Below are 24,242 nucleotides of genomic sequence, written 5' to 3'. Positions count from 1 at the left end.
TGTAGCCTGACTGCTGTGTCTAGGCAATTAATTTATTCTTTCCAACAATTATTTGGCTGCTTAAATTTTCTTGAGATAAGCTACTGTATATTACAATGCCTGTCTTCCTAATACTTACTAATTTCAATACAGCAGTAAACATGCATCCCCCCACAATACGTTAGCTTGAGGAAGCAGAACATAAAAGGCCCCAATCAGAGGCCAGCGTCCCATTATGCTAGGTGCTGTACACATATAAAATGTGATAGTTTCCAGCCCAAAGCGCTTACAAGTGACTGTTCTGTAGATATGCACAGACAAGTTGCAAGAAATTTGACCTTAAAGTGCAAAAAAATTGCATTTCTATTAGTGCAATAATGATACCCATTATGGGGTGTACAGAACCTGTCTGCCAAGGAAAGGGTTAAAGCACTACTCTGGGCACAATCAGCCCCCCATTCCCACCTGCAAAGTACAGAGGGGCTGGAGGAAGAGCCCAAAAGGAGGCCAGACCAGAGCAGGTGGCAGCCAGTGGGAGAGAAGCAACTTACTCTGAGGAAGCGCTATGGGAGGTGCAGCTGACCTGAGAGCTTGGCTGTTACAGCCCTCCCAGGCCTGCTGAGGAAAACAGACCTCTGGATAGTCTTCAGTTCTGTGGTTTGCTTTTGGCTTCTATTATTTAATATCTTCGTTTTCCTCTTTGGGTGAAGGGGACTGGTGGAAAACCCTCCAGAGCTGCAGCAGTACAGCGCTGCTAAGTACAGATCGTTGCTGCTTACCCCAGAGCCCTGGACTAGCATCGACTGGAGAAGGTGCGTGTGGGCTCCCCTACCCACTGCTCACATGCCCTAACACAGAGGTCCTCAAACTGTGGTTGGGCCACAAGCTTCATTCAGGTCATCTGTGGACAATTCCCTGTAAGGTGTGCACCTGGGGTGGCTGCTCATGAGAGACTGAATGAAGGGCCACCCATCTACTTACTGGAGCCACGCAGACATGGGTCCATTAATTAGTGCCTGGACGCTGGACAAGATGCACAGGTACGATGAGATGGTGGCTTTGGTGGGGAATAGAGGGCAAGTGGGAGAGGGTAGTGGGGTGTTCTATATATATTTTTACTTACCCAAAGTGCTTTATGATAGACAGTTAATGTTACAAGCTGCATTTTGAAAAGTCCTTGGGTCGTTCGCTGAGGCCCTTGTCTTTTCAAGTGGTCTTCGGAAACTGAAGGTGTGAGACCCACTGCCGTAGCATCAAGAAACCTGACGGGAGAAAAAGGCCCTGAAAGAAAGGGACTAGGACACTGAGACAGACCTACAGCAGGATGGAGACCCCTGGGCTGCTCCTACACTATTGGACCCTGAATGTGTCCCGAATGCAGGGACTACACCCAACGAGGGGTGAATGACCAGAGGCAGACTCCCAATGCAAGTGGTGCTGTGGAGCTGTGTGGGCTATTCCAGTTCTCCTGTGGGCTTATCAAAAGTTACAGCAGCAGTTCCGGTCAGTGGGCTGGAGCAAATCCATCACGTCTGACTCACCTGCATGCAAAAACTTGGGCATTCTGTGTGCTTTGGAATTGTGTTTAATTGCGATTGCCAAATAGGTGCTGTTGCCATTTGAGTAGGGACCCCATGCAAATCACATTGACGGCAGTGAGAGCCCCACCACCACCTGTTGGGCTTGGGTCAGGCATCAAGCTCTTATTAGCCCCTGCTTGAGGTGCAGCCCTGCTGATGGGCAGTGGGGGTGCAAAGGGAGCTGTCATCCCTGGTCCTGGTGTTTCAAAGGGGCCTGGAGCTCCAGGTGCTGCTGCTACTTTGATGGCAGCGCTGCTGGGTGTGACAGCGAGGGGACAAGTGCCCTGAATGGCCCTAAGGGCTGAGTGTTCTAGGCCTGCCCCTTCACAGGAGCAGAGCTGGGCCCCCATTCCCACCTTGCCCTGGAGTCCACAGTGGCTGCTGGGCCTCCAGCTGAGGGGCAATATCAAAGTCACAGCAGGGCATTAGAAATGCGAGTTAGAGCTGGCAGCCTTTTCACACCCGCCCATGGGCTATACCACAGCCCCAAATCCTGGCAGCACCTCTGCTGCTTGCTATGGGCATGCCTCCTTCCTTCACTCCTACCTCCAACACACCACACGCCTGTGCTCGAGACAGGAGACAGCAGAGGGCTGCGTATATTGACATCTGCTGCTCTACACTGGACAAAAGCTCCCACATCCCAGCTTGCTGAAGTGCCTTTATAGCCTATGTTTTGCACTCTAGTGGCACCCAGGGACAGGGGTAAAACTCTTCAACTCCTTAACAATCCTCCCTCCCCACCTGAAAAAAGCCCTGTCCCATAATTCTCCCACTGAAACTCAGCAACGCTCCAGGTTCACTCCCAGGCTCCTTCCCACTCCCTCAGCACCTCCATTACCTCTGACTCCCCGAAACCTCTGCCCTGCTTTTGAGCAGTGCAGGAAATACGATTCTGGGGTGTAGTTTGCATCAGTGGTTCTCAGCCAGGAATACCTCTGATCAGAGGCCCTTCCAGGGAAATATCAACTCATCTATATATGTGCCTAGTTTTGCAAGAGCCTACATAAAAAGCAGTAACAAAGTCAATACAAACTAAAATTTCATACACTGACTTGTTTCTGCTGATGAGTCTGAAGAAGTGGGTCTTAACCATGAAACCTTATTTCCTAATAAATACAATTGTTAGCTTTTAAGATGCTAAAGGACTGCTTGCTTTGTTTTGCGAAGGTACAGACTACCCTCTGAGACTTGCTTGTCCTACTCTGTACTAAACTGTAAGTACAATATTTATATTCCACTTTATTTTATGATGAAAGTGAGACAGCAAGTGATTGCCAGTAATAGTGAGTGGCACTTTTACTTTTTGTAACATTCATTTGTGCATCACTTTTGGTGGGCTGGAGCTCATTTTGTCAGATGCATGAAGTGGAAACCAGTTTGGCAGGGATATTTACACATGCCAAGAGGGGTGAGTTACATTACTGTGCAGAGGTCCAGTGCTAATGAGGCCAATTTGATTAGGGTGGACGTGGCCCATTTCCAACTGTTGATGAGAAGGTGAGAATTCCAAAGAGGGAAAAGGATTTTGTAGTGCACTAGCCATTCCCAGGCTCTGGTCAGATCCACTCTGACAGAGCCAAGTTTGCATATGAATTTCCAGCTAGGCAGTTTCATGCTGCAGTCAGGTTTTGCAGTGTTTTGTTTGTTTGTTTTGCTGAAGTAATGCAACTTTCAAGTGTGTTTTTGAAGTACTCTCCTACTGTTACTAGTCTTGATGTCTGATTTGTGTCCATTTTTTCTTTTGTGTAGAGACAGTCTGGTTTGTCCAATGTACATGGCAGAGGGGCATTGCTGGCATATGATGGAATATATCACAGCTAGTAGATGTACAGCTGAGCGAGCCCCTGATGGCGTGGCTGATGTGGTTAGGTCTTACGGTGTCATTGAGTGCATATATGGACAGCAGAGGCAATGGGATTTGTTGCAGGGATTGCTTCCTGGGTCATTTTTAATGTGTGCTGTGTAGTTGCTGGTGAGCATTTGTGGGGCTGTAAGTGAGGACTCCTAAGGTCTGTGAGAGTGAGGGATTGTCGTCCAGGATAGGCTGTAGATTACGGGTGGACAAAATCAGCCCCGGGGGCCAGATCCGGCCCACTAAGCGTTTCTCTCCTGATGGCCCTGCTGATTAGCACAGCATGTATATCTCACAGCCAGCGGTGTGTTCCACTGCCCCTCCCCACACCTTGTTCTCTCAGCAGCAGAGGTTCTCCTGCTAGCTGTGTAGAGAAGGAGGGGATGTGGGTAGTGTGGAAGACAGGGTGTTCTCTGCCCCGGGACCCATCTCTGCAGAGCAGGGACTGGGGAAAGGGAGAACACAGCAGGGCTTCTCCAGCCTGAGGCATGGGTGGTAAGTGACTGAGGAGTGCAGAGGGGAGGGGAGACAACAGAGCAGGGGAAATTTCCTTTAAAGAGACAGAGGGTGACTTCTCTCAGCAGCAGCCAGCACACACACTCTGTGTCACTGTCACACATACACAGCAGCATGCTCAGCCTGTCACAAAGTCTCTCTCACAGTGTTTCTCTTTCATATTCTCTCACACTGTTTCTCTCTGTAGCCCCCCCGTCCCGCCCCTTCCAGCCCATGATCAGTACCAAAATTCACAGAGTGGCCCCTCTGCAAAAATTATTGTCCATCCCTGTTGTAGATCCTTGGTGTACTGGAGAGGCTTTAACTGGCTGCTGTTAGTGATGGCCAGTGAAACAAGAGGTGCCACTGCACTCAATACAGAGAGTAATTTTCCTTCTTTTGCCCTCTCACCTCATCAACTGTTAGGAGTGGGCCATGTCCACTCTGACTGAGTTGACCTCATTAGCCCTGGACCTCCATAATGTAATTCACCCATCTTTGCACATCTGTATATACCTTCCAAACTGAGGTTTCCATTTCATGCCTCTGAAGAAGTGGGATCCAGCCCACAAAAGCTTATGCCCAAATAAATTGCTTAGTTTTTAAGCTGCCACAGGACTCCTCCTGGTTTTTGCTGAAACAGGCCAACACAGCTATCCCCTGAATGTTGTATTTCTGTGTGATTTTGAAAGTAAGTAGTTTTTAAGAGGGGTGAAACTTGGGAGTGCACAGGACAAAGTGGTTCCCTGAAAGGGGTCTAGAAAGGTTGAGGGCCAGCAGCATAAATAAACTATGTGAAGTTTGCATTAATGTGCCTGTTAGGGAATCTTTTGTCAGAAAACATTTCCTGATTTTTGTTGCTGTTGTCTGCATTGTTACAATGATGGGTATTTTAAAATAAATTACCAAAAATAATCAAAATGGACATGATTATACTGTTTTGACAAAATAGGCTGAATTTTTGCAGAACTTAAAAATATTGTGCCCAGAATTTTTAATTTTTGGTGCAGGTTTCCCGCCCCCCAAGAGTAAGAATATGAGTGTTCAGACTCAATTCTTCAGCTGCAGTGAGTAGTATTATAGCTGTGTTGACTAAAACTGAGTGGTGCTGGTTTGTAGCTCGTGAGGATCTGATGTAATCAGGTTGTGACAAAAAGTAACGACTGTACTCTCCACGTGCAAAGTAGCATAAGCTGAAGGGTGTGTAATGGAGCTGCACAAAGTCTCTGGAAAGAATGGATTAGCTTCTCAGGCTATGTCTACACTAGCCTGGAAGATTGACCCGCTCATGGTCCATCTTCTGGGTTTTGATTTTGTGCTTCCACTAAGGATGCAGGAAATGGACCTCTCAGGGGTTGCAGTTGACTCCTATACTCCTTGTGAGACTTAGGCTGAGTCTGCCCTTGCCTTGAATATTGATGGCTGTTAGGCAATTTTAGGTATGCCAATTTCATACCAAAAATCGATTTTGCAGCCCTCAATATTCGTCCCTCTCCCCACTGCAGAATGACGATGGGAGCACTCCTCCTGTTGGCACTTCTCTAGCCTTGTGAATTGCAAGGCGTTCTGGGGTCGACATTGACCTGGAACACGCTGGGTTGTGCATGCATGAAATGATGCCCCAGAAGATCAAACCTAAGCGTTCGGTCTTCTGCAGGGAGTGTAGACCCAGCCTCGAAGTATGGGAGGTTGACAGGAGAAAGTTACCTGTCCCACCTTCCCCAGTAAGGATGGCCGAGTTAGCCAAGCACAGATATGTTAATTCTAGCTATGCAATTGCTGTAGCTAGAACTGCGTATCTGTGGTTGACTTACTTTGCCTGGTGTAGCCGTAGCCTCAGTTGGTGTAACTTGGTGCCCCACTTCCATTGACCTCAGTGAGACTGTGCAGACTTACACACACCGAGAAGTGAGAAGAAGGGGAGCAACGTGAGCAGGCTGAGGCAGCAAACGTGGGTTCAAACCGGGTACAAGCCGTTCCACACACAGTTTGATACAAACTTACAATGCAGCAGCCCAGGCAGGCTGGTTCTCTGGCGCGGAGCGATTGGATACAAACGGGCTGCTTGATTTCGTCACAGGTCAGCCTGGCTCCATTGACTTGGGCCACTTTTACACCCGCTGAGGGCGCTGGTCCTCTGGCCACTAGTGTCCACCAGTCCCCTGGCGCGTGCTCTGCAGGGGAGAGTTTCTGGGAGACGCTGCAGGTCGTTTCCCCTTTGAGCTCCAGACAGGGGCACCCCTGCCCCCCTCCCCCCCCAACAAGGGGCACGGCCCCGTGGGAGCTGCGGGCTCGGAACTGGGTCGTTCGCCACCCTGGGAGGCTGCCGGGCGTGGGCCGGACCCTCGCGCTTGTCTCTCCTCCGCCCTGGCTCGCTCCCTGCCCCGACTGCCCGGCCGCGCTGCCGGAGAAACTGCAGCCCAACTTCACGCTTTCAGGGGCGCCCTCCCCGCGCTTGCAGGGGAGCCGGAGCCGGAGCCGGAGCCGGCGGCTGCCCCGGGCGCTCGGCGGTGCTGGGGGCGGGGGAGCGCGGCTCGAGGCAGCAGCTGACCGGGGCTGTGGCCGGGGAGGGGGAGCCCTTGACGTAACCCGGGGGTGCAGCGCGCCCCCTTCTTAAGCAGCGGCGGGAGCCGGGCGCCGGCGGGCTGGAGCGGGACTCGGCGGCGGGCGGAGGTAAGGGGGTCCCAGCGGGCGGACTCCAGCACCGCGGACAGCGCCCAGCGGAGGGGCTGGCAGGGGCAGCAGGGGGACCCCGGGGAGGAGCCGCCGGTGGGCGAGCGAGCGATCCGCGCCTGTGACTTGCCTGGCGAAGTGAACCCTCCACCCCCCGCTGGCTCGGCGGAGGCACGGGCGGGGGCCGGACAGCCTCCCCGCTCTGCCGGCTGCCCCCCGCGCCGTCCTGCGGGGCTCTGGTGGCTGCCCCAGTCCAACTCAATGCCCCCTCTGGGCAGGAGCCGGAGCCGGAGCCGGAGCCGGAGCAAGCGCTCGCCCCGTCCCGTGCACCCCTTTCATGCGTGCCAAGGGTCCGCTCTCTGGGAACAGCCGGCTTCGCGCTCGCTGAGGGTCACAGGTGCTGGGCTGTGAGATCTGTCCCCGGAGCTTTCCATTGCGGGAGAGGGCATCTATTCCTGGTGGAAGTGCCCAGCTCCTCCGGGACATCGAGCTGCGGGCAGCCTCCTGCACGGGGGGGAAGATGACTATTTCCATCAGCACGAGGGGCCGTAGTATTGAGACTAGTTCCATTCTGTGGGACTTGATTTAAGTGTATTTGCTACTCTGAGTGTCTTCTCTCTGAACCATGCGCTGTACGTTAGGCTGAAATACCTCACGCAAATCACTTGGTCTTTCTAAAGGTCTTATACACTTCACAGCAAGGAAAGAATGTGGAAGGTCTGAAAGGGAGCTGACCGTGTGTCAGGGGCTGGGGATGTGCCAGTGAAATGCCATGGAAAGACTAAGGTTCTCGGAATTTTCTCGAGTCATTTTTAGAGTTGGTTTAAATTTTCCATGAACACTTCTGACAAAATTGTAAAAGTTTTCATCTTTTCAAAACAAATGAAGCTAAGACTCCTGTTTCTTAGATGAAGTGCATCACCGGAATGAGTCTGGCTTTGGGATACAGATAATACAGCCTTTTACCTCTAAGTCACCAATTAAAACTAACCCAGGTTGGTTGTGATGAGAGTCCTTGTTTGACTGATGTCTGGGGGTCTGTATGGTAAGGTAGAATTATGGAAGAGTTTCCAAGTGGAAAAACTAAATGGGTATTACAATGATTGATCAGTATGGGCACACGCACCAGACTGCTCCTCACCCAGATGACAAACATCCTTAAAGGGACACCAACTTAATTACTATACTTCTGTCTGAAGTATTTATATTACTGGCATCATCTAGAACTGAACCCTTTTTATTGGGAATCATTGAGGCCTACGAGGTTAGCCTACTTGTGCCTCAGTTTCTGTAACTACAAGGCAGGGATAAAAATCTACCTCCTTTGTCAAGTGCTTTCAGATCAACAGCTAAAGAGCTAGCTACTGGGATTTCATTTCAAATTAATCATTTCATTATTTTCTCCACACTATCATCAGTCTTTTATACAGCTTTTGTTTGTGTGACTCTAGCTTGTTGCTATGTTAGAGGCTTTTTAGGAAGAATGTAATTAAACCCAAATACTGCTAGGAGAACCAGAGGCAGTTGTAGCACCTGAGAGGACTTTAAACTCACTCTTTTTTAAGCATATTCGATTTGAAGTTGACTTTTGAAGCCAGAGCAACTGGATAGGATACACATTGTACTACATGGTAAGAGTAGGAGCTGTAATAGGGACGGGCTTTGCCAAAAGCCTCCTAAGATCATCACCCAAAGTCAGCTGTGGAGACTGACCACAACAAGCATTCAATCACCACCTACCTCCAGCAGTGAGTAGAGGGCAGAAGTGCTCTTGAAGATTTGGTGGCTTAAGTCTCATGCTGCAGCTGATTGGGTCCAGTTCATATTAGACAGGCATCAACTAGCGTAGCATTCATTGAGGGCAGGTTTTCGTACAGCCGCAAGGCAGTGTGGAGAAGTAGGTGTTGCCCCTTTTCTGTTGACAAAATGTCATATGTCAGAGCCAGGTTGTCTCACTATAGTTTTGTTTTGTTTTTTCATATGGGAACCTAATTACTTTTGTAAGTTGCTGTAAGTCTCTAAAGTGTAAAGTTGTATTAGGATACAAATACACCACCTCCCCCATCCTCCAGTACTCAAACTAAGTCATAGGGCTGAATGCTGGGGAGGAATCTGACTGCTAAGATATGGAACTTCTCCTAAGAGGTCTTTAGCAGACACTCTCCAATGCAGTGAAGTCCAGGAGAGCGCTCATATTCGTGCCCTGTACCCTGCTGAGGCTCAACCTTACACAACTAGCTCCAATTCCATTCATTCCTCTTGTAAAGCAGCACTACTTTGTTCATGTTACCCACAGACCCTCAAAGCCTGGAAGAGCACAAGCTATACAAAGCGATACTGTATTAGTAGTTATTAGGTTTGTGGGGGTTTTTTTTTTTTTTGTAAACTGTTATCATTTCTCTCTCCCCCAACCCAAAGATACGTGAGCAGTTAGTAAATGTAATTGACTAGAGTGGTGATCTTTTTGGTGACAGCTGCTGAAAAGGTCAGATTTCAGATTTTTTTTTCTTTGCAGCCTATAACAAATGTAAATAAAAGTTCATGATTCTAGCTCAACAGGAAATAGTCACAGTCACCTGTTACAAGACTGTGTATTTAATATGACCTGCACACTTTATTCCAAAGCCTTTCAAAATTAATACAAGTTATACTTTATTTTGGAAGCATTCCAAAATAAAAATACTATGTAAAATATTCCCCTGGATGGGGGTGTTCTTGGAAAATTTACATCAGCAGGCAAACTGCTGTTTCACATAAGAAACCTTGAATGAGTTTTTAGTGGATTTAGCTTTTGGGTAAGAAACTTGGATGTTGATATCAAATGTAATGGAACTGAATTATCGTATAGAGTATATTCCAGGCTGAAGGCCTGAAGCAGTTGACGCACTCATCTGGGCCAACACAGGCAGTAGGATTTGACCTCACGCATCCATTCCTTCATTTAGCCCAGCAACATGTGAAGGGTAGATGATTTTCCCAATGTCTTTTGTTTTTGTGAAGTTTCTGTGACATAATGGACCCTGGGAACAGAGGAAGAATTCGCTACGATGTGAGACTTACCTGCTTTCTGCTAATCGTGGGAGTGTTTTGTGTGACTCCTTTCTTCTGCCAGAGCCAAAATGATCCCCTAGCCCTTGGTCGAGCTGATCCCCAGTGCTGGGCGTTCTCCTCGGTTGCCTTGCTGGAGATGAGAAAACCACGTATTTCTGACTCTGTCAGTGGCTTTTGGGACTTTATGATCTTCCTGAAGTCATCAGAGAACTTGAAGCATGGGGCTCTGTTCTGGGACCTGGCTCAGCTCTTCTGGGATATCTACGTAGACTGTGTGCTCTCCAGAACCCATGGCTTGGGGAGGCGGCAACTGGCAGAGGCTCAAGAGAAAATCACAGCTTGGCATTCTCTGCTCACCGAGAGGAAGCAAGGTTATTACTCTTCTATCCAATAAATGTACATCTTGGGGTGGAAAAACAGCAGCAACACTGGTAAAGATCAGATGCCATTTAGAGAAACAGAAATGGGTGCAGATTTAAACTGGAGAGTGAGACTGACACAAGGGTATGATTAGCATAAAGACAGCTAGGGGTTTGGTACTGTACAGGACAAAGATAAGTATGTTCAATAAATAAGCTTAATCATGCTCAAAGACTTCTGAATGGGAGTTTTGCCTGAGAAACAGGTCCAAATCAGGACCAACACTTGACAGAACTTTCCCACAGGGATCAAAAGAAGAGGTAGAATTGAACCACTTCAAACACATGGGTAAAAGCAGGAAGATAGATTAGTAGCCAAACACAGGAAGATACACTGCCCTATTAGCATATTTACTGGGCAATTTACTAGGCCAGCTTCACTCATATTCAGTAGTAACCTACTCCCTTGAGCCGTCCCATTGGATCCATTGTGCAGTAGGCTACTTACTAAGCATAAATGTGGTGATTAATGTACTGTACTGTGAGTGAACTCTTCAGCTACTTTACTGTTCCAAGCGCCAGCCAGCCAGCCACATAGACTAGGCAGACAAAGCTGTGATGGGGGCTTAGTGACTACAGCATGCACAGATTATTTTCTTAAGACTGATACCACACATCATGACACAAAGTAGGGTGGTGATTTTGACACGGTCCAATGCACACACATTTGCAGGAAAGAAAAGATATTTTGCTTCTGTTCTTACATCTTTGTTTTCTGAGTTGTAATGAGGCCATCTGCTTTCTTAATGATGTTGACTGACACGTGCTGTTAGTGGTCAGATTGCTATAATGACCGTCCCATTTTTTTTGTAGTACTATAAGCTCCCCCAGGTCCTGTAGCTTTTTAAAGCCAGGCTGTTCATATGGAGATATACCATCTCATAGAGCTGGAAGGGACCTTGGGAGCTCATCGAGTCCAGTCCCCTGCCCTCTTGGCAGGACCACACACCATCTTTTTTTTCCCCCCTATTTGCCCCAGATCCCTAAATGGCCCCTTCAAGGATTGAGCTCACAACCCTGGGTTTAGCAGGCTAATGCTCAAACCACCAAGCATCTTTGCATCCGCCTTGCGTAGTCAGTGAAATCAAAAGTTTGCTGCTAGAAGGAGACTGCTATCTTCAAATGATGAGAGAAAATGAGCTGCTGCGTCTTAAGCATAACAAACCATGTAAGCCTGATTCTTTAGTCTGAGTTGAACTACTCGCATTTGAATGACTTCCTGGATTACTTCTGAGTTTAGAGAGGAAAGCCAAGGCAACTTTCAGGGGGTTTCTTTGAACATAAAACAATATTTCACATCTCCTCCTCCATAAGTCTATTGCATCTTTTCAGACTCTGTTATTAAAATGATCCTTGACTTATCTTTTGAAAATATTTAAAGATGGCTTACACAGTTTAATCCTAACATACAACAATAGTGCGATATCTGAAGCAGCCTCAGAATCTGTCATGACAGTAATATCTAGGATACCCCACTGTCAAACTGGGCAAAACCCTGAAATCAGTACAGCTCAGGTCTGAGGCCCAGTGGTTAGATCAGTGGGCTGGGAGGCAGCAGAGGTGACTTCTATTCCCAGCTTTGCCATGGATCTGCTGCATGACCTTGGGTAAGTTACTTCATTTGACCTGAGTTTCCCCATATAGAAAAAGCAATGAATGCTACCCCCTTAATAATATCCACTGAGGTGTAGGCATAAAAAAAGTCCTAAGTATTACACAGTAAGTGTTATGCATTCCATGAATTGTATCAATGCCATCTGTTTATCATTAGGAGCAAATACTGAACAATGGGCTTGTATGCAAAGAAGGACTGATGACAGTGTTTATAAACATTTTAGAAAGTGCTGTATATTGCTCCACTTAGCACTGTTCTCTTATACATCTCAAAGTGGAGAAAACATTATCTGTGTTTCACAGATAGGGAAACTTAGCTATAGAGAGGTTGAAAGGTCATTCCACAAGTCAGTGACAGAACTAAGCATAAGGCTCAGGTACCTGAATCACACAGTACTCTATACCATGGCCTGTTGTTACACTACGCTACCGGCTGGTGGTGAATCCTCCAGGCAGACTCCAGCTAAAAGGTGTTTTTTAATGAGCACCTTAAAGTTCAATATAATTCACAGAAAAAAGCAATTGTTTTCCACATCAGATATTGCAAACAGGACATAATTCATAGCCACTGAAGTGCTAGTTGACTAATCTGTAACTTTAGCACATTGCTTGCCTTTCAAGAGATAGTTAATTATGATTTAAGCTGAAGCCCTTAAGAGTCCTTTCAACAAACCCTCAGTTTTTACATGACCTCACTACTGTAATCACACAAACTTTCACGTTTCTCCCTCACTTCCTTCTGCTGTGAAATCAATGGCTTGTAGCTGAGGGTTGCACGTGAGCATCTCTTATACACAAGAAACCCTCAATTTAACAGCCTGAAGGGAAGGGGTGTCCATTAACACTGAAAGCCCATTGTAGCCGAATGGTTACACTGTATGATGATGCACTGACCTTCCCAGCCCATCACTCACTCCTGTCCCCTTTCCCCTCCTGCCCCATTCTTCTCCTCACACCTCCATCTCCCTCTCCCAATTACCAGGAGGAGCTGAATGCTGGCCTGGCTCCCTCCACCTCCTGCAGCTCTCAGCGCTGCAGCTCCTCCAGCCCCCGGCTCTGAGCTGCCTGCACAAAGGTGGTGTGGCTGCCCCCAGCCTGCCAGCAGACAGCAGCCTCCAACACCATGGCTGTTGCTCAGCACCACTGCAGGCAGAGGCAGCTGGGTGCCGACATGCTTCACGCACACAGGGCTGAGGGAGGAGAGCTCCTGCACCCTGCCACAGCCCCCCTCCTGGCTCCTCTGGTCCTGGTGGCCCCAGCCACTCTGGCAGCTCCTCTAGCCCTGGCAGCAGCTCTGGTAAGTCTGTCATTTATTGGGGGGAAAATAGAAGGGGGAGGTGGCAGAGAGCGTCCGTTATATCGAGCTCCGTTAAATCGAGGGTTTACTGTAGTGGGATCTTAAGTTTAGCTATATGGTAGGAAACTCTTACAAATCCTGTTTGAATCAGAGATGATGAAGTGTTCAAGAGACTCAGCCCCCAGGGTTTCTTTCAGGTTTTCACTTACGTTTTTGTCTCTGCTCTTACCTGTAGCTGTGTAAAAAGAATACTCCCAGACGAGTGTCCTTCTGTCTCCAGGGCAAACATCCTCCATTCACAAGTCCAGAGACAGCCTTTCTAATTCCCAGCCTTGCAAGTTCAACACGCACTAGCTCTTTCTTTGTCACACGATTGCATGAGGTCAAATTCTGTCTCCATTAGCAGCTGTGCGATGTCTGGAGTCCTCAGTGAGTTTGTACAGGCGCAATTAACTGAACCTGTAATTAGATTTTTAGCATGCAAGCCTGCTGACTGTGCACAAGAAAGAAAATTTAGCTTGTTCTCTTTTAGCCACATTGGCTCTGCAGGGGTAGCAGAAGGTGAAATGTAGAACAAAATATGTGAGTCCTTAAAATAAGCAGTTCTGACTGTAATCCACATAGGGAGCATATCTGTTGGCTAAGAAGATTCTGTTCTTACCTAGAAAGACAAGGTGGGTGAAACAATATCTTTCTTTATCCTGTTGGAGAAAGAGACAAGCTATTAAGCTCTTCGTCAGGTCTGGGATAGGTAGTCAGTGTCACACCTAAATACAAAGCACAACAGATTGTTTTGGTAAACAATCTAAGGCACCACTCAAGGTGAAGTGGCCCATTGACATCTCTAGGGCAAAAAAAGAGGGATAGTGAGTTACAGATTGTTCCCATGAGCCATAAATTTAGTGTCTTTATTATGACCATGACTTTTAAAATCCAACGGAGTTAAGAATTTAAGTACCTAGGCTTTTATTTTGAAGGTGCTACATAAGATTCTTTGAGGATGGGGACTGAGAGATCAGATATAGAATAGCTGTGTGAAAAGCGCTCATCTGTGGCTGACCATATTTTTGTCTGTGACTGGCTTTTGTGTAGATTCAGTTCAGAACAAAGTGGCTGTGTGGTGTCCCCCACATTATCGTTAGTGTGGCATTTAGCGCACTGGATGAAATGCATCACATTGCGATAGGCATGGTTAGGATCCATAGATCTTGGAAAGTCTGTAGCTGGGAGTCTTGGTCATTGTAGCAGTAGTGGTATGGCTGCAGGTTTGCATCTATTGTGCATTGCATTGACTGGATTTTTTCACACTAAAACTTCACTGAACAAACCAGCTTGCTGGCTTTTGGGCCTTACCCTGTGCTCAAAGAGCAAGGCTCCTACTAAATTAAATTGAAAGAGATCACCGTGATACTGATTGACTTCAACAGGATTTGGATCAAGTTCCGATTGTGACTGATAGCAACCAGGAGAAAAGCTATTATTGTCCTTTATGACTCAGGTTAAGAATCCAGGATAGGGTCCATAATGAGAAAACAGATTTCCAAGTAACTTACTACACTAGGGATACTTGCAAATGAAAAGGACACTTGCTTAGTTTTGCCCATTGTAAAACTGCATCTGAAGCCAATGATTGGATACAACATTATCTTAAGTATCAGACTTGCAAAACATGGAGGATGAAAGCCACATAGGCTGCTCACTTTACCTTGTTTGGAAGCTAACCCTGGTTTCCTCAGACATATTTTCATTTTCTTTTTGTTTTCTCCCCAATTTCAAGGGACGACATCTCACAATCAGAGGACACAAGTGCAGAAGAAAGAACTGATTGAAGACCTAATAAACATCTATATGCACAAGAGTGGATCTGCATTACTCCAAAGAGTTACTGGGATGTTAGGGATAAAGAGGAAACAATTAACCTAGTTTGAGATTTAGCTGTACAGTAAATTTTTTAAAACATTTTTGGTTTTGGTTTTTAATCTTCAATCTTCAATCAATTTAATCTTTAATCTGCTCTAGGTAGAGGGGGGAGTGTAGCTATGAACATTATACCTTTGGGTTAACTTTGGCTTTTTGGACTGTTGTGGCTTTTTTTTTTAAGTTATGCTCATGAATTCAGTCTCTTTAATAAATTGCATGATTTATAAGCAGCTGGCCACCTTATTGCACACATGAGCTACTGCAATCTTATCTGGGAGGCCTGCTGGAGAATAAGGCCTGGTTACGTGACTGGATGGATACAGGCAGAGCAGTGGACCAACACGAGGCTCCACGGAAGTCAACAGCATTTTGCCTGTACGGTAGCTGTGCTTGCTCTGTTTTAACTATTTTTATGCACATAAGGCACAAACAGTGGCCAAAAAATCATCCCACATAAAAAGAAAAAGCAAACAAATCCAGGACCTCCCAAGATTCCATATTTTTCCCCCCCAGAGTTTATTCGAACCGAAACAAACATTCTCCATCCCTTGAGACAACAGAGGGTCTCAAGTTAACATGTTAGGAAGAACATCAATAACAACACCCCCACATTCATTTTTATGATGCACCATGACAGCTGGTTCCCTCAGTCCTTGATCCTGCTCCACTGCAGTCAATTGGCATTTTGCCTTTGATTGCACTCAGAGCAGGCTCAGGCCATCAGAACTCAAAATAAAATAAAAATCAAAGGAAAGAAACAAAAACAAGTGCTTCCTGTGTCAGATTCAATGAGCACACAGTTACCTTCAGTTCTCAAAGTTAAGTGGGTAAAAGGATTGTTAGAGCAAAGACAAAGGCCCCTGTGCTGTCCTGTGATCTCAGGCAAGCAAGCTGCTTTCCCTGTACAAAACCCACCTGATTTTGCCCCAGCAGCTCACAATGCAGGATTGGGCCCCAAATACTTATCAGAAATGGAGAGCTCGTAGATACATTGAATGCAGAACAGAGTGAGTGGCTTGTTAATAAAGTTGGTTGGAAAATAGCAAATATTTTCTGCCAAGAGTTAAAATAAACAAAAAGTGAAGTTACCCACCTTGGTGCAGTAACTATCATTCTTCGAGATGTGTCCCCCTCTGGGTGCTCCACTGTAGGTGCTGGGCTCGTCCTGGCACCACACCACAGATTGGAGACTCTTCCAGCTGTATCTAGCTGGTCTGTGCATGCGCTGCCACCATGTCTCTCTGTTCATGCTCTTGATCACGTGTACAGACCGGCTCAAGCCCATTCCTCGAGAACCGCTCCAGAATCTGAAAAACAGATGAGGCAGACTCTGAAGCAGGGAGGAGGGTGGGTATTGGAGCACCCACAGGGACACACATCTCGAAGGACGATAGTTACTGCACCAAGGTGAGTAACTTTGCTTTCTTCTTTGAGCGATGTCTCCATGGGTGCTCCACTGTAGGTGACTGGCAAGCAGTTCCCCGCCCATTAGGAGGAGGGTGAAGGAGTCACTTGGTAATTGATGTTGAGGGGCCCGCTGAGGCCAGTGAAGTGTCTCTGGCCCAACGGTTCTGCATTGCGTAATGCCTTATGAAAGTGTCATGGGATGACCACGTAGCTGCTCTGCAGATGTCTCTGAGGGGAACTCCCTGCAGGAAGGCCATAGAAGCTGCCACTGCTCTCGTGGAATGAGCTCACAGATGAACTGGAAGAGGCACCCCATTGGAAGCGTAGCTCTGGGTGATACACTCTGTGATGATATGCGCTATGCATTGGGATGAGGAGGAGTCACCCTGGGAGCATTCTGCTAGGGAAACTAGCAGTCAGCTGTTTTCTGCAGAGAGTCGCAAAAGGCAAGTGCTCTGTGCACTTCCAAAGAATGCAGCGCTGCTTCCTGCAGCGATGAGTGTGGCTTAGGATAAAAAGCAGGTAGGACTATTGGTTCACTAACATGAAAGTCTGAACAAAGTTTTGGTATGAAAGCTGGGTGATGTCTAAGGGTCACCCTACCCTTTGTGAAAATAGTATATGGGGGGCCCGAACTGAGGCCTGACTTCTCGATAACTCTGCATGCAGATGTGAGAGCAAAGAGGAATGCCACCTTCCTGGTAAGTAACCTGAGGGAAGTGGTAGCCGGTGGTTCAAATTACAGCTTCATTAATACCCGGGGGACGACCTCCAGACTGAGAGGAGGAGGAGTTGGTTTACATGGGAGATACATATTCGTGAGCCCCTTAAGGAATCTTTTGGTGATCGGATGGACGAATACAGAAAACCCCTCAACATGTGCTCTAAATGCCATAATGGCTGCTAGATTCACTTTCAGGGAGGTTAGCACCAGTCCTGAATCTCTTAGGTACACTATATAGTCCAGAATAGTCTGGAGAGGAGATCACAGCAGGTCCATGTGTTGCCTTGAGCACCAGACTACAAATCGGCACCACTTGGAAAGATAAGTAGTTCTGGCAGTTTGTCTTCTATTGCACATTAGGATATCTCTGACTGATGCAGAATAGGTGAATTCAGAGCCATGGAACCATTTGGAACCAAGCTGTGAGGCGTAATGTTTGCATCTGCAGATGTTGCAATGTCCTCACTCAAACGTGGAAGGTCTGGCAGAAGGGGCAGGGGAAAGGGTGGGGTATGGCAACATTTGCTGTAGAAGAGGAAACCAATGTTGTTGAACACACATGGGGGCCACTAGCATCATAGTGGTGCCGTCTGCCCTCACCTTGAGAAGTACCCTGGGGATTAGCATTGTGGGATGTGGAAAGGCATAGAACAGAGGGTCCTTCCACGTTAGTAAGAATGCTTCACCCAGTAATCCGCACCCCACTCCTGCTCTGGAGCAATACTGAAGGCACTTCTTGTTGTGACAGCTGGCGAATAGATCGACGAGGGGAGTGCCCCAACAGTGGAACAAGGAACAAACCACTCCATCATGGAGTTCCCATTCACGATCCAGTGCGAAGCATCTGCTCAACAAATCTGCAGCTACATTGTTCAGCCCAGGTAAGTAGGAAGCCAAAATTGTGGTATTGTTCTGAATGCACCAGTTCCAAAGCTGGATCAACTCCACACAGAGGGAGCTTGAGCAAGCTCCTCCCTGGCAGCTGACATAATACATTGTCGCTACATTGCCTGTTAGTATTTTGACTGTGGAACCCCAGATGTGCTGCTGGAAATGTTGACATTTCCTGTGGACTGCTCTGAGTTTCAACTGGTTGTTGTGTAGGAGGCACTCCTGAGAGGACCAGCATCCCTAAATAGATGTCCATGTGGGCCTTCCCAGCCCAGTAGGGAATCATCCATTGTGATGAGCCAGGAGGGTTGCCTGGGATGGAATGGAAACCTGGATAATAGATTCTTCTTGCTCTGCCACCTATGGAGAGAGGAGAGGACCGTGGGTGGAGGCACCACCACGTGGTGGAGATTGCAGTGTCCTGTGTTGTAAATCATTGCAGGGATCACAGGCAGAGCCTGGTATGTTGCACAACAAATGTGGCAGCCATATGGCCCATGAGTTTGAGGAATGTGACCACTTGGACTGTAGGGCTGCGCAGAGGACCTCTATAAGGTCCTGGATAGCATGATACCTGGGGAGGGGTTGGTAGGGCCTGTGCCATAGTTGCATCAAGGCAAGCCCCAGTAAATTCCAGTTCTCGTCTGGGCTGAAGGGTAGACTTCTCCTTGTTGACAAGAAGACCCAGAGAGTGGAACACAGCCCTTGTGGTATGTGTCATCTGTGCCGTCTCTGAAGGGGAGGGCTCCTTGAGGAGACGGTCATCTAGGTAGGGGAATATCATGATCCCTTGTTGGTGCAGGTGAGCAGCGACCACTGCCAGAGTCTTGGTGAACACTCTGGGAGCTGTAGAAAGTCTAAATGGGAGGACCCTGTACTGAAAATGACTCTTTCCTACAGTAAATTGAAGAAATGGCCTGTGAGCTGGATGAATGTGAAAGTAGGCATCTTGAAGGTCGAGAGTGGCAGACCAGCCGTTGAGATCTAGGATTGGAATTATCAAAATCAAGGTCACCATCTTGAAATCCTGCTTCTGCAGGTAGTGGTTCAGCAGACGAAGGTCCAGAATTGGTCTCCAACCTCCACTCTTCTTCTGCGTGAGGAAGTAATGGTTCACCTCCTCGCATAGCAATGTCTCATGAGAGGGGTCCCTGAAGAGGGATGGAGTGGGTAGTGTGGAAGGTGGGATGGAGGTGAATGGAATTGCATATCTGGATTTGATTATCTCCAGAATCCACCTGTTAGTGGTGACAGAGTCCCACTGATGGAAGAGGGGCCTTCGTTGGGGGTGGACCAGAGTGGGAAGATGGCAGGTGATATCGGCAATGTTGCCACTCTTGACCAACCAGTCAAACTTGCTGCCTGTTGGACTGTGAGGACTGGTTACATGTGTCTTGGTTTCTATGGTATGTCTGTTGCTGTTGAGAGTGGGTCTGATTGTAAGGCCTGGCAGACTGTTGGCACTGTGGCCTATAGAATCCAGCATCATGACGTCTCTGGTATGGGGTAGAGCTGCCCCCTTTAGGGAGGGGTATACATTCCCAGAGTATGTAGTATGGTTCGCGAGCTCTTGCTAGAGTGAAGGACTGCATCTGTATTCTTGGCAAGCACTTTCTTTTTGTTAAAGGGTAGGTCTTCAGCTTTCATCTGTATCTCTTTGGGTATGGCGGAAGCTTGTAAATATGAGGCCCACCGTATAATCACTGCAGTGGCTGTGGCCCTAGCCACCATATCTGCTATATCCAGGGCCAGCTGAACTGCTGTCCTGACTGTGGTATAGCCCTCCTTAATTACTGACTTCAGAATCGGTCTCTTAGATTCAGGAAGATGGTCCAAAAGGGGCATCAACTTAGTTTAGTTGGATTGGAGAGTAGGGCCGCATAGTTCGCTAGACGGAGAAGCAAGGTCACCAACGAGTAAAGCTTCCTGCCAAAATATCTAAGCCTTTAGCTTCTTTGTCCAATGTCATCCCCTAGAACTGCCACATGCCAGACATCTGCAATGCCCCATTGGCCACTAGTGAATTGGGCTGTAAGTGCTTGAACAAGAACTCCATCTGCTCAGGAGGGACAAAGTATTTCTTACTGAGCCTCTTGTTGGTAGGAGGAACTGAGGCAGGGGTCTGCCATATGTCATCAGCTGTCTCCATGATGACTTCTTCCATGGGGATGGCTACTCTGCACGAATGAGTTGGTTGTAAGTTCTTTAGGAGCCTATGATGCTTCTCATGCACTTCAGCCAGTGGAATGTCCTGGCTGATTGCTACTCATTTGAAAAGATCATTAAAATGCTTCAAGTCATCCAGAGGGGAAACATCCCCTGGGGTAATGGCCTCATCAGGTGATGAAGAGGTCCAGTCCATATGAGATGCAGCAGGCCCCTGTTCCTCTGTGTCTGATGCCAATGCAACTTCCATTTCCAGCTGCTGAGGTGATGGGGAGTGCGGTGGTGGAGACAGGATTGGAGCTGGTAACAAATGGGGAGAGGTGTAACCCACAGGAGAAGGGGCCCGCGCTTAAGACCTGCCAGGTGATTCACTTCTAGGGGAGTATCTGAAGGAGGAGTAATAATAATGACGGTCTCAATAGCAAGAGCCGCTAGAGTGGTGAGAACACGGCAAGTCATACGACTGTTCATGCCAGTCCCAGGATAAGTCTTTATGATGGGAAGAGAACATTGACATTGTGGAAGATGGCGAAGGAGAGGACAACCTGTATCTGTGGTGTGCCCCGTCCTCATGCATTGGGGTTAGGAAAGGGGGACAGTGCTCACGGTCTGCGTGCTGACAGAGCCATCGATTGGTGCAGTGAGGTTGGCACTGATGGTGCCGTGGCTGTTGGCAGGGCCAATGATTGTATCATGGTCAGGGACCGAGTTGGTGCCACAACAGTGGCTGGTGCCAAAGACACTGCTGATGCCAACACACTATGATCTGGGTGCTTGGAAAGAGCTGTCTGAACTCTTGGTTCCAGGGGCTTCAGGCCTGAAGATTTTGGCGCTGCTGGCACAGGCTTTGCTGCCTTATCACTCCTGGCCACCGCAGAACTCAGAGAGGTGGTGCCGGAGGTGCCAGGTTTCCCTATGACGTCAGGTGTGCTCTAAGATAGGGCAGGCAACAACCTAGTCAGTGAAGCCTGGGTTTTCTTAGATGGAACAGCCATTGAAGAAGAAGCCCTGGGCTTATGTCCAGGCTGCTCTGGCCCTTTCACAGTCTCATCAGGAGAAGGCTGAAGGGCACTGTTGAACAAGATCATCTTAAGGCAGATCTCAAAATCGCACTGTGCTCTGGCCATTAGTTTGGAGCAATGCTGGCATTTTTGAGGGATGTGACCCTCTTATAGACAGCTTATGCACTCGGAATGACGATCTGAGACAGACATGGCTTCATGGCACCCCTCACATTTCTTAAATCCTTGTGAGCTAGGCAGGGTCAGGCAGTCTAATGCGGCCTGATTTTGGTAGCTGTATAAGTGAAAATGTTGTAACTTCTAAGTATAAAAATTGAACAGAGAAAATGTATGTACACGTTAACTACAGGTAACGGGAGAAGACCAACTTCAAATGTTAACAGTTTCTTGTCTTTTTTTTTTTAAGGAATGAAGTAAAAATAATATAGAAAGGTACCAACAACTATAAATATAATGGAAGGAAGGTTTTTGTCTCACAACTTCAAAACGTGGAGAAACAGATAGCTCTGTCTGCAGCCCAGGTTGCTTGAGAGGAACTGGCTTGAGCTGTTCTGTGCATGGGCTCAAAAGAGTGTGAACAGAGAGATGCAGTGGCAGCACATGCACAAACTGGCTAGATACAGCTGGAAGAGTCTCCAATCTGCGGCATCAGGACGAGCCCAGCACCTACAATGGAGCACTCACGGTGACATCACTTGAAGAAATCTCTTTTTAAAAATTTTCATGGCGAATTGCAAGTTTTTCAGCAAAAATGTAAAAATCAAAAGAACCTAAAACATAGGGCTAGGGCTGGGGTTACCAACTCTTTTCTCCCGCTCTCTAAACATTTGTTTATTTTCACTGGAAAAAATTTGGAAATTTTAAACCAAGTGAATACTGACCCACATACAAGTCTCAGCAGAATAGCCATGTTAATCTGACAAAGTGATTTTTACCCACGAAAGCTTATGGCCAAATACATTTGTTAGTTTATAAGGTACCCCAGGACTCCTCACTGACCACTTTCTGTTACCTTTAAAGGGGAAAAGGTCATTACAGAAAAATATTTTGATGACAAATTTTCCATTACCTCTGTGTGACATAATTTGGATATCTGACAAATTTTGCTGCTTTTTCTGGTTGCAGATTTTCTGTAGGTAAATCAGTTTCCTCTAATTAACATACTTCAGTTTCAAGAATTAGTCAAAACTATTAGCACTGAATGATTAATCTAAGGAAATTGATTACATGTGCAATTAATTGCCAGAATTGAGTATTCAAAGTTGTGGCAGCTGTTAGGGATGCCTAGGGGACAGGGCATGTTTCTATTACCTGGCTGAAGGAACGTAACTATTAAACTACATCTATGCTACACACTAGAAGTGTGATTGACTTGCCTGTGTATACATACTAGTTCTCTGCAAGCTAGCAGGCATATAAATAGCAGCATAGCCACAGTGCTATGGAGATCAGTAGCAGAGGAGCAGCTGAGGTAGGCCAGTATGGTATCCCAAGGTTTTTGGATACATGAGTAGCAGCATCATGGAGTTCCCATAGCCTTATAATCAGGTTTCCAGGACAGATATGTACAACTTACAAGTTTAAAATGACTTTCTTTGACTATTCTGCGATATTTTCCATGCTGCCAAATGCTTCTGCCAGAAAACTCATTCACTGACAGACTCAGTCCTGAAAAGTACTGGTTACTCTGTCCCAGTCCAAAAACACAAATAAGCAAGTAGTTGATTTAAGGCATGCACATATTCCCTTGGGGGGAATTCTGTCCCTATTACAGTCAATGACAAAACTCCTATTGGCCAGGATTTCACTCATTGACTTCAGTGGGACTGTACATGCACTTAAAGTCAAGTTTTCATTTAAGTGCCTGAAATACCTTTGGGAAACAACCCCAACAGGAGCATGAACACAGGGAGAGAACACAAGTAATTCACTGCTTTCACCAGTTTTAACCATCTCAGGCTATTGCTATGGTGTACTAGTGCAACCCTAGTCCTTGCCTAGGGAGTGTTGCCAGGACTGTTCTTGCACTATACTGCAGTACCAGGTGGCAGCAGGATGCTGTCATACAAACACATATAAAGAAACAGCCCCTGAGCCAAAGAATTTACCATCTATGAAGACTAGTGTTAGACAAAGATTATGGGGGAGAAGGATACAATTGCTGGCCCAAACAACATTCATCCTTAGACCAATCCACCTACCAGCTCTGCATCAGCTCTTTTCTGTCATTAAGAATGCATAGGAGCCATCTGACCTTTGAGGAAATGGGCAGGGAAAGGAGTAGGTGTGGGGTTGGAAGAATGGTTCAGTTTATAATGTAAGGTCATGGTTCTATGAAGAGGATTGGAACTAGCTGCTTTAAGGGAAACAATTCATGGCCTTAATTTTGCTGAAATAAAAGAGTGAGTCAATTAAATGTAAATGTGTGAGTAATGAAACAAACTGTTACCTCAGGCATATTTTTCCTGTCTGAAGCCCTCAGAGCCTAATTCCATGTCATTGACTATCTTCTTTCGTTTTGACTTGAGTTCAATTGCTTGGCATGAAAGTGCAATCTGATGACACTGAAAAAAAATATGGTGTTAAGGCTTTCTGTAGATTCACTGACTTTAAATTGGGGCCTGTCACAGGTTGGTTAGTGCTTTAAGAGAGTTGGGCTCAGCCTTGCCTGTAAGGCTAGTAGTTATGCATCAGCTGGGCCTCATACAGTGATTTACTGATACCCAGTGACCCCTGCTGTGAAAGGACCAGGGAAAACTACAAAGCGTGAGAGAGAGCAAGCACAGAAGCTGATCTCAGCCAGAGAAAGGAGCCCTATGAGTGATATGATGAAGGGAATCATGGTGACTAATGTGGGGCTGCCCATCAAGGGTGAGCCTGGGGAAAAGGCCCAGAAAGGCAGTTTTGTGGGCTAGTGGTCTCAAGAGGAGGACCAAGGTGCTGGGCAGACCTAGGAAGAAGGCTCATGGTATGTCTACTCTGTAGCTGGAAGCGAGCCTGTCAGCCTCACACTAGTATGCTGAAAATAGCTGTGTGGATATTGTGGCAACAGCAGAGGCTCAAGCTAGCTGCTCAAGCCCACTCTAGTCTGAACCTAATTGGTTAGCCCCACATTTGCAATGATGCCACAATGTCCACACAGTTATCTG

At 47.0% G+C, this 24,242-nt stretch overlaps 1 protein-coding gene across 3 annotated transcripts in view; it reads left to right on the top strand.

Annotated features, from left to right (window-relative positions):
• FAM237A (family with sequence similarity 237 member A) overlaps positions 1-15,153 on the top strand; it is a 32,779-nt gene extending 17,626 nt beyond the window's left edge. The window contains exons 2-6 of one of the 3 annotated variants that reach the window (XM_075001870.1): positions 690-791; positions 902-1,019; positions 2,730-2,776; positions 9,583-10,004; positions 14,741-15,153. In XM_075001870.1, the coding sequence (XP_074857971.1) occupies positions 9,596-10,004; positions 14,741-14,886 (555 nt within the window). In that variant the 5' untranslated portion in view covers positions 690-791; positions 902-1,019; positions 2,730-2,776; positions 9,583-9,595 and the 3' untranslated portion in view covers positions 14,887-15,153. Of the gene's footprint in view, positions 1-689; positions 792-901; positions 1,020-2,729; positions 2,777-9,259; positions 10,005-14,740 lie in introns of those variants that run through there. The other 2 variants (XM_075001871.1, XM_075001872.1) reach the window with 2 other exon arrangements.
• Positions 15,154-24,242: the final 9,089 nt, after the last annotated feature.

The sequence above is a fragment of the Carettochelys insculpta genome, chromosome 8 (assembly GCF_033958435.1).
Source record: "Carettochelys insculpta isolate YL-2023 chromosome 8, ASM3395843v1, whole genome shotgun sequence".
Lineage (NCBI taxonomy): Eukaryota > Metazoa > Chordata > Testudines > Carettochelyidae > Carettochelys > Carettochelys insculpta.
This window is presented reverse-complemented; position numbering and strand designations above follow the sequence as displayed.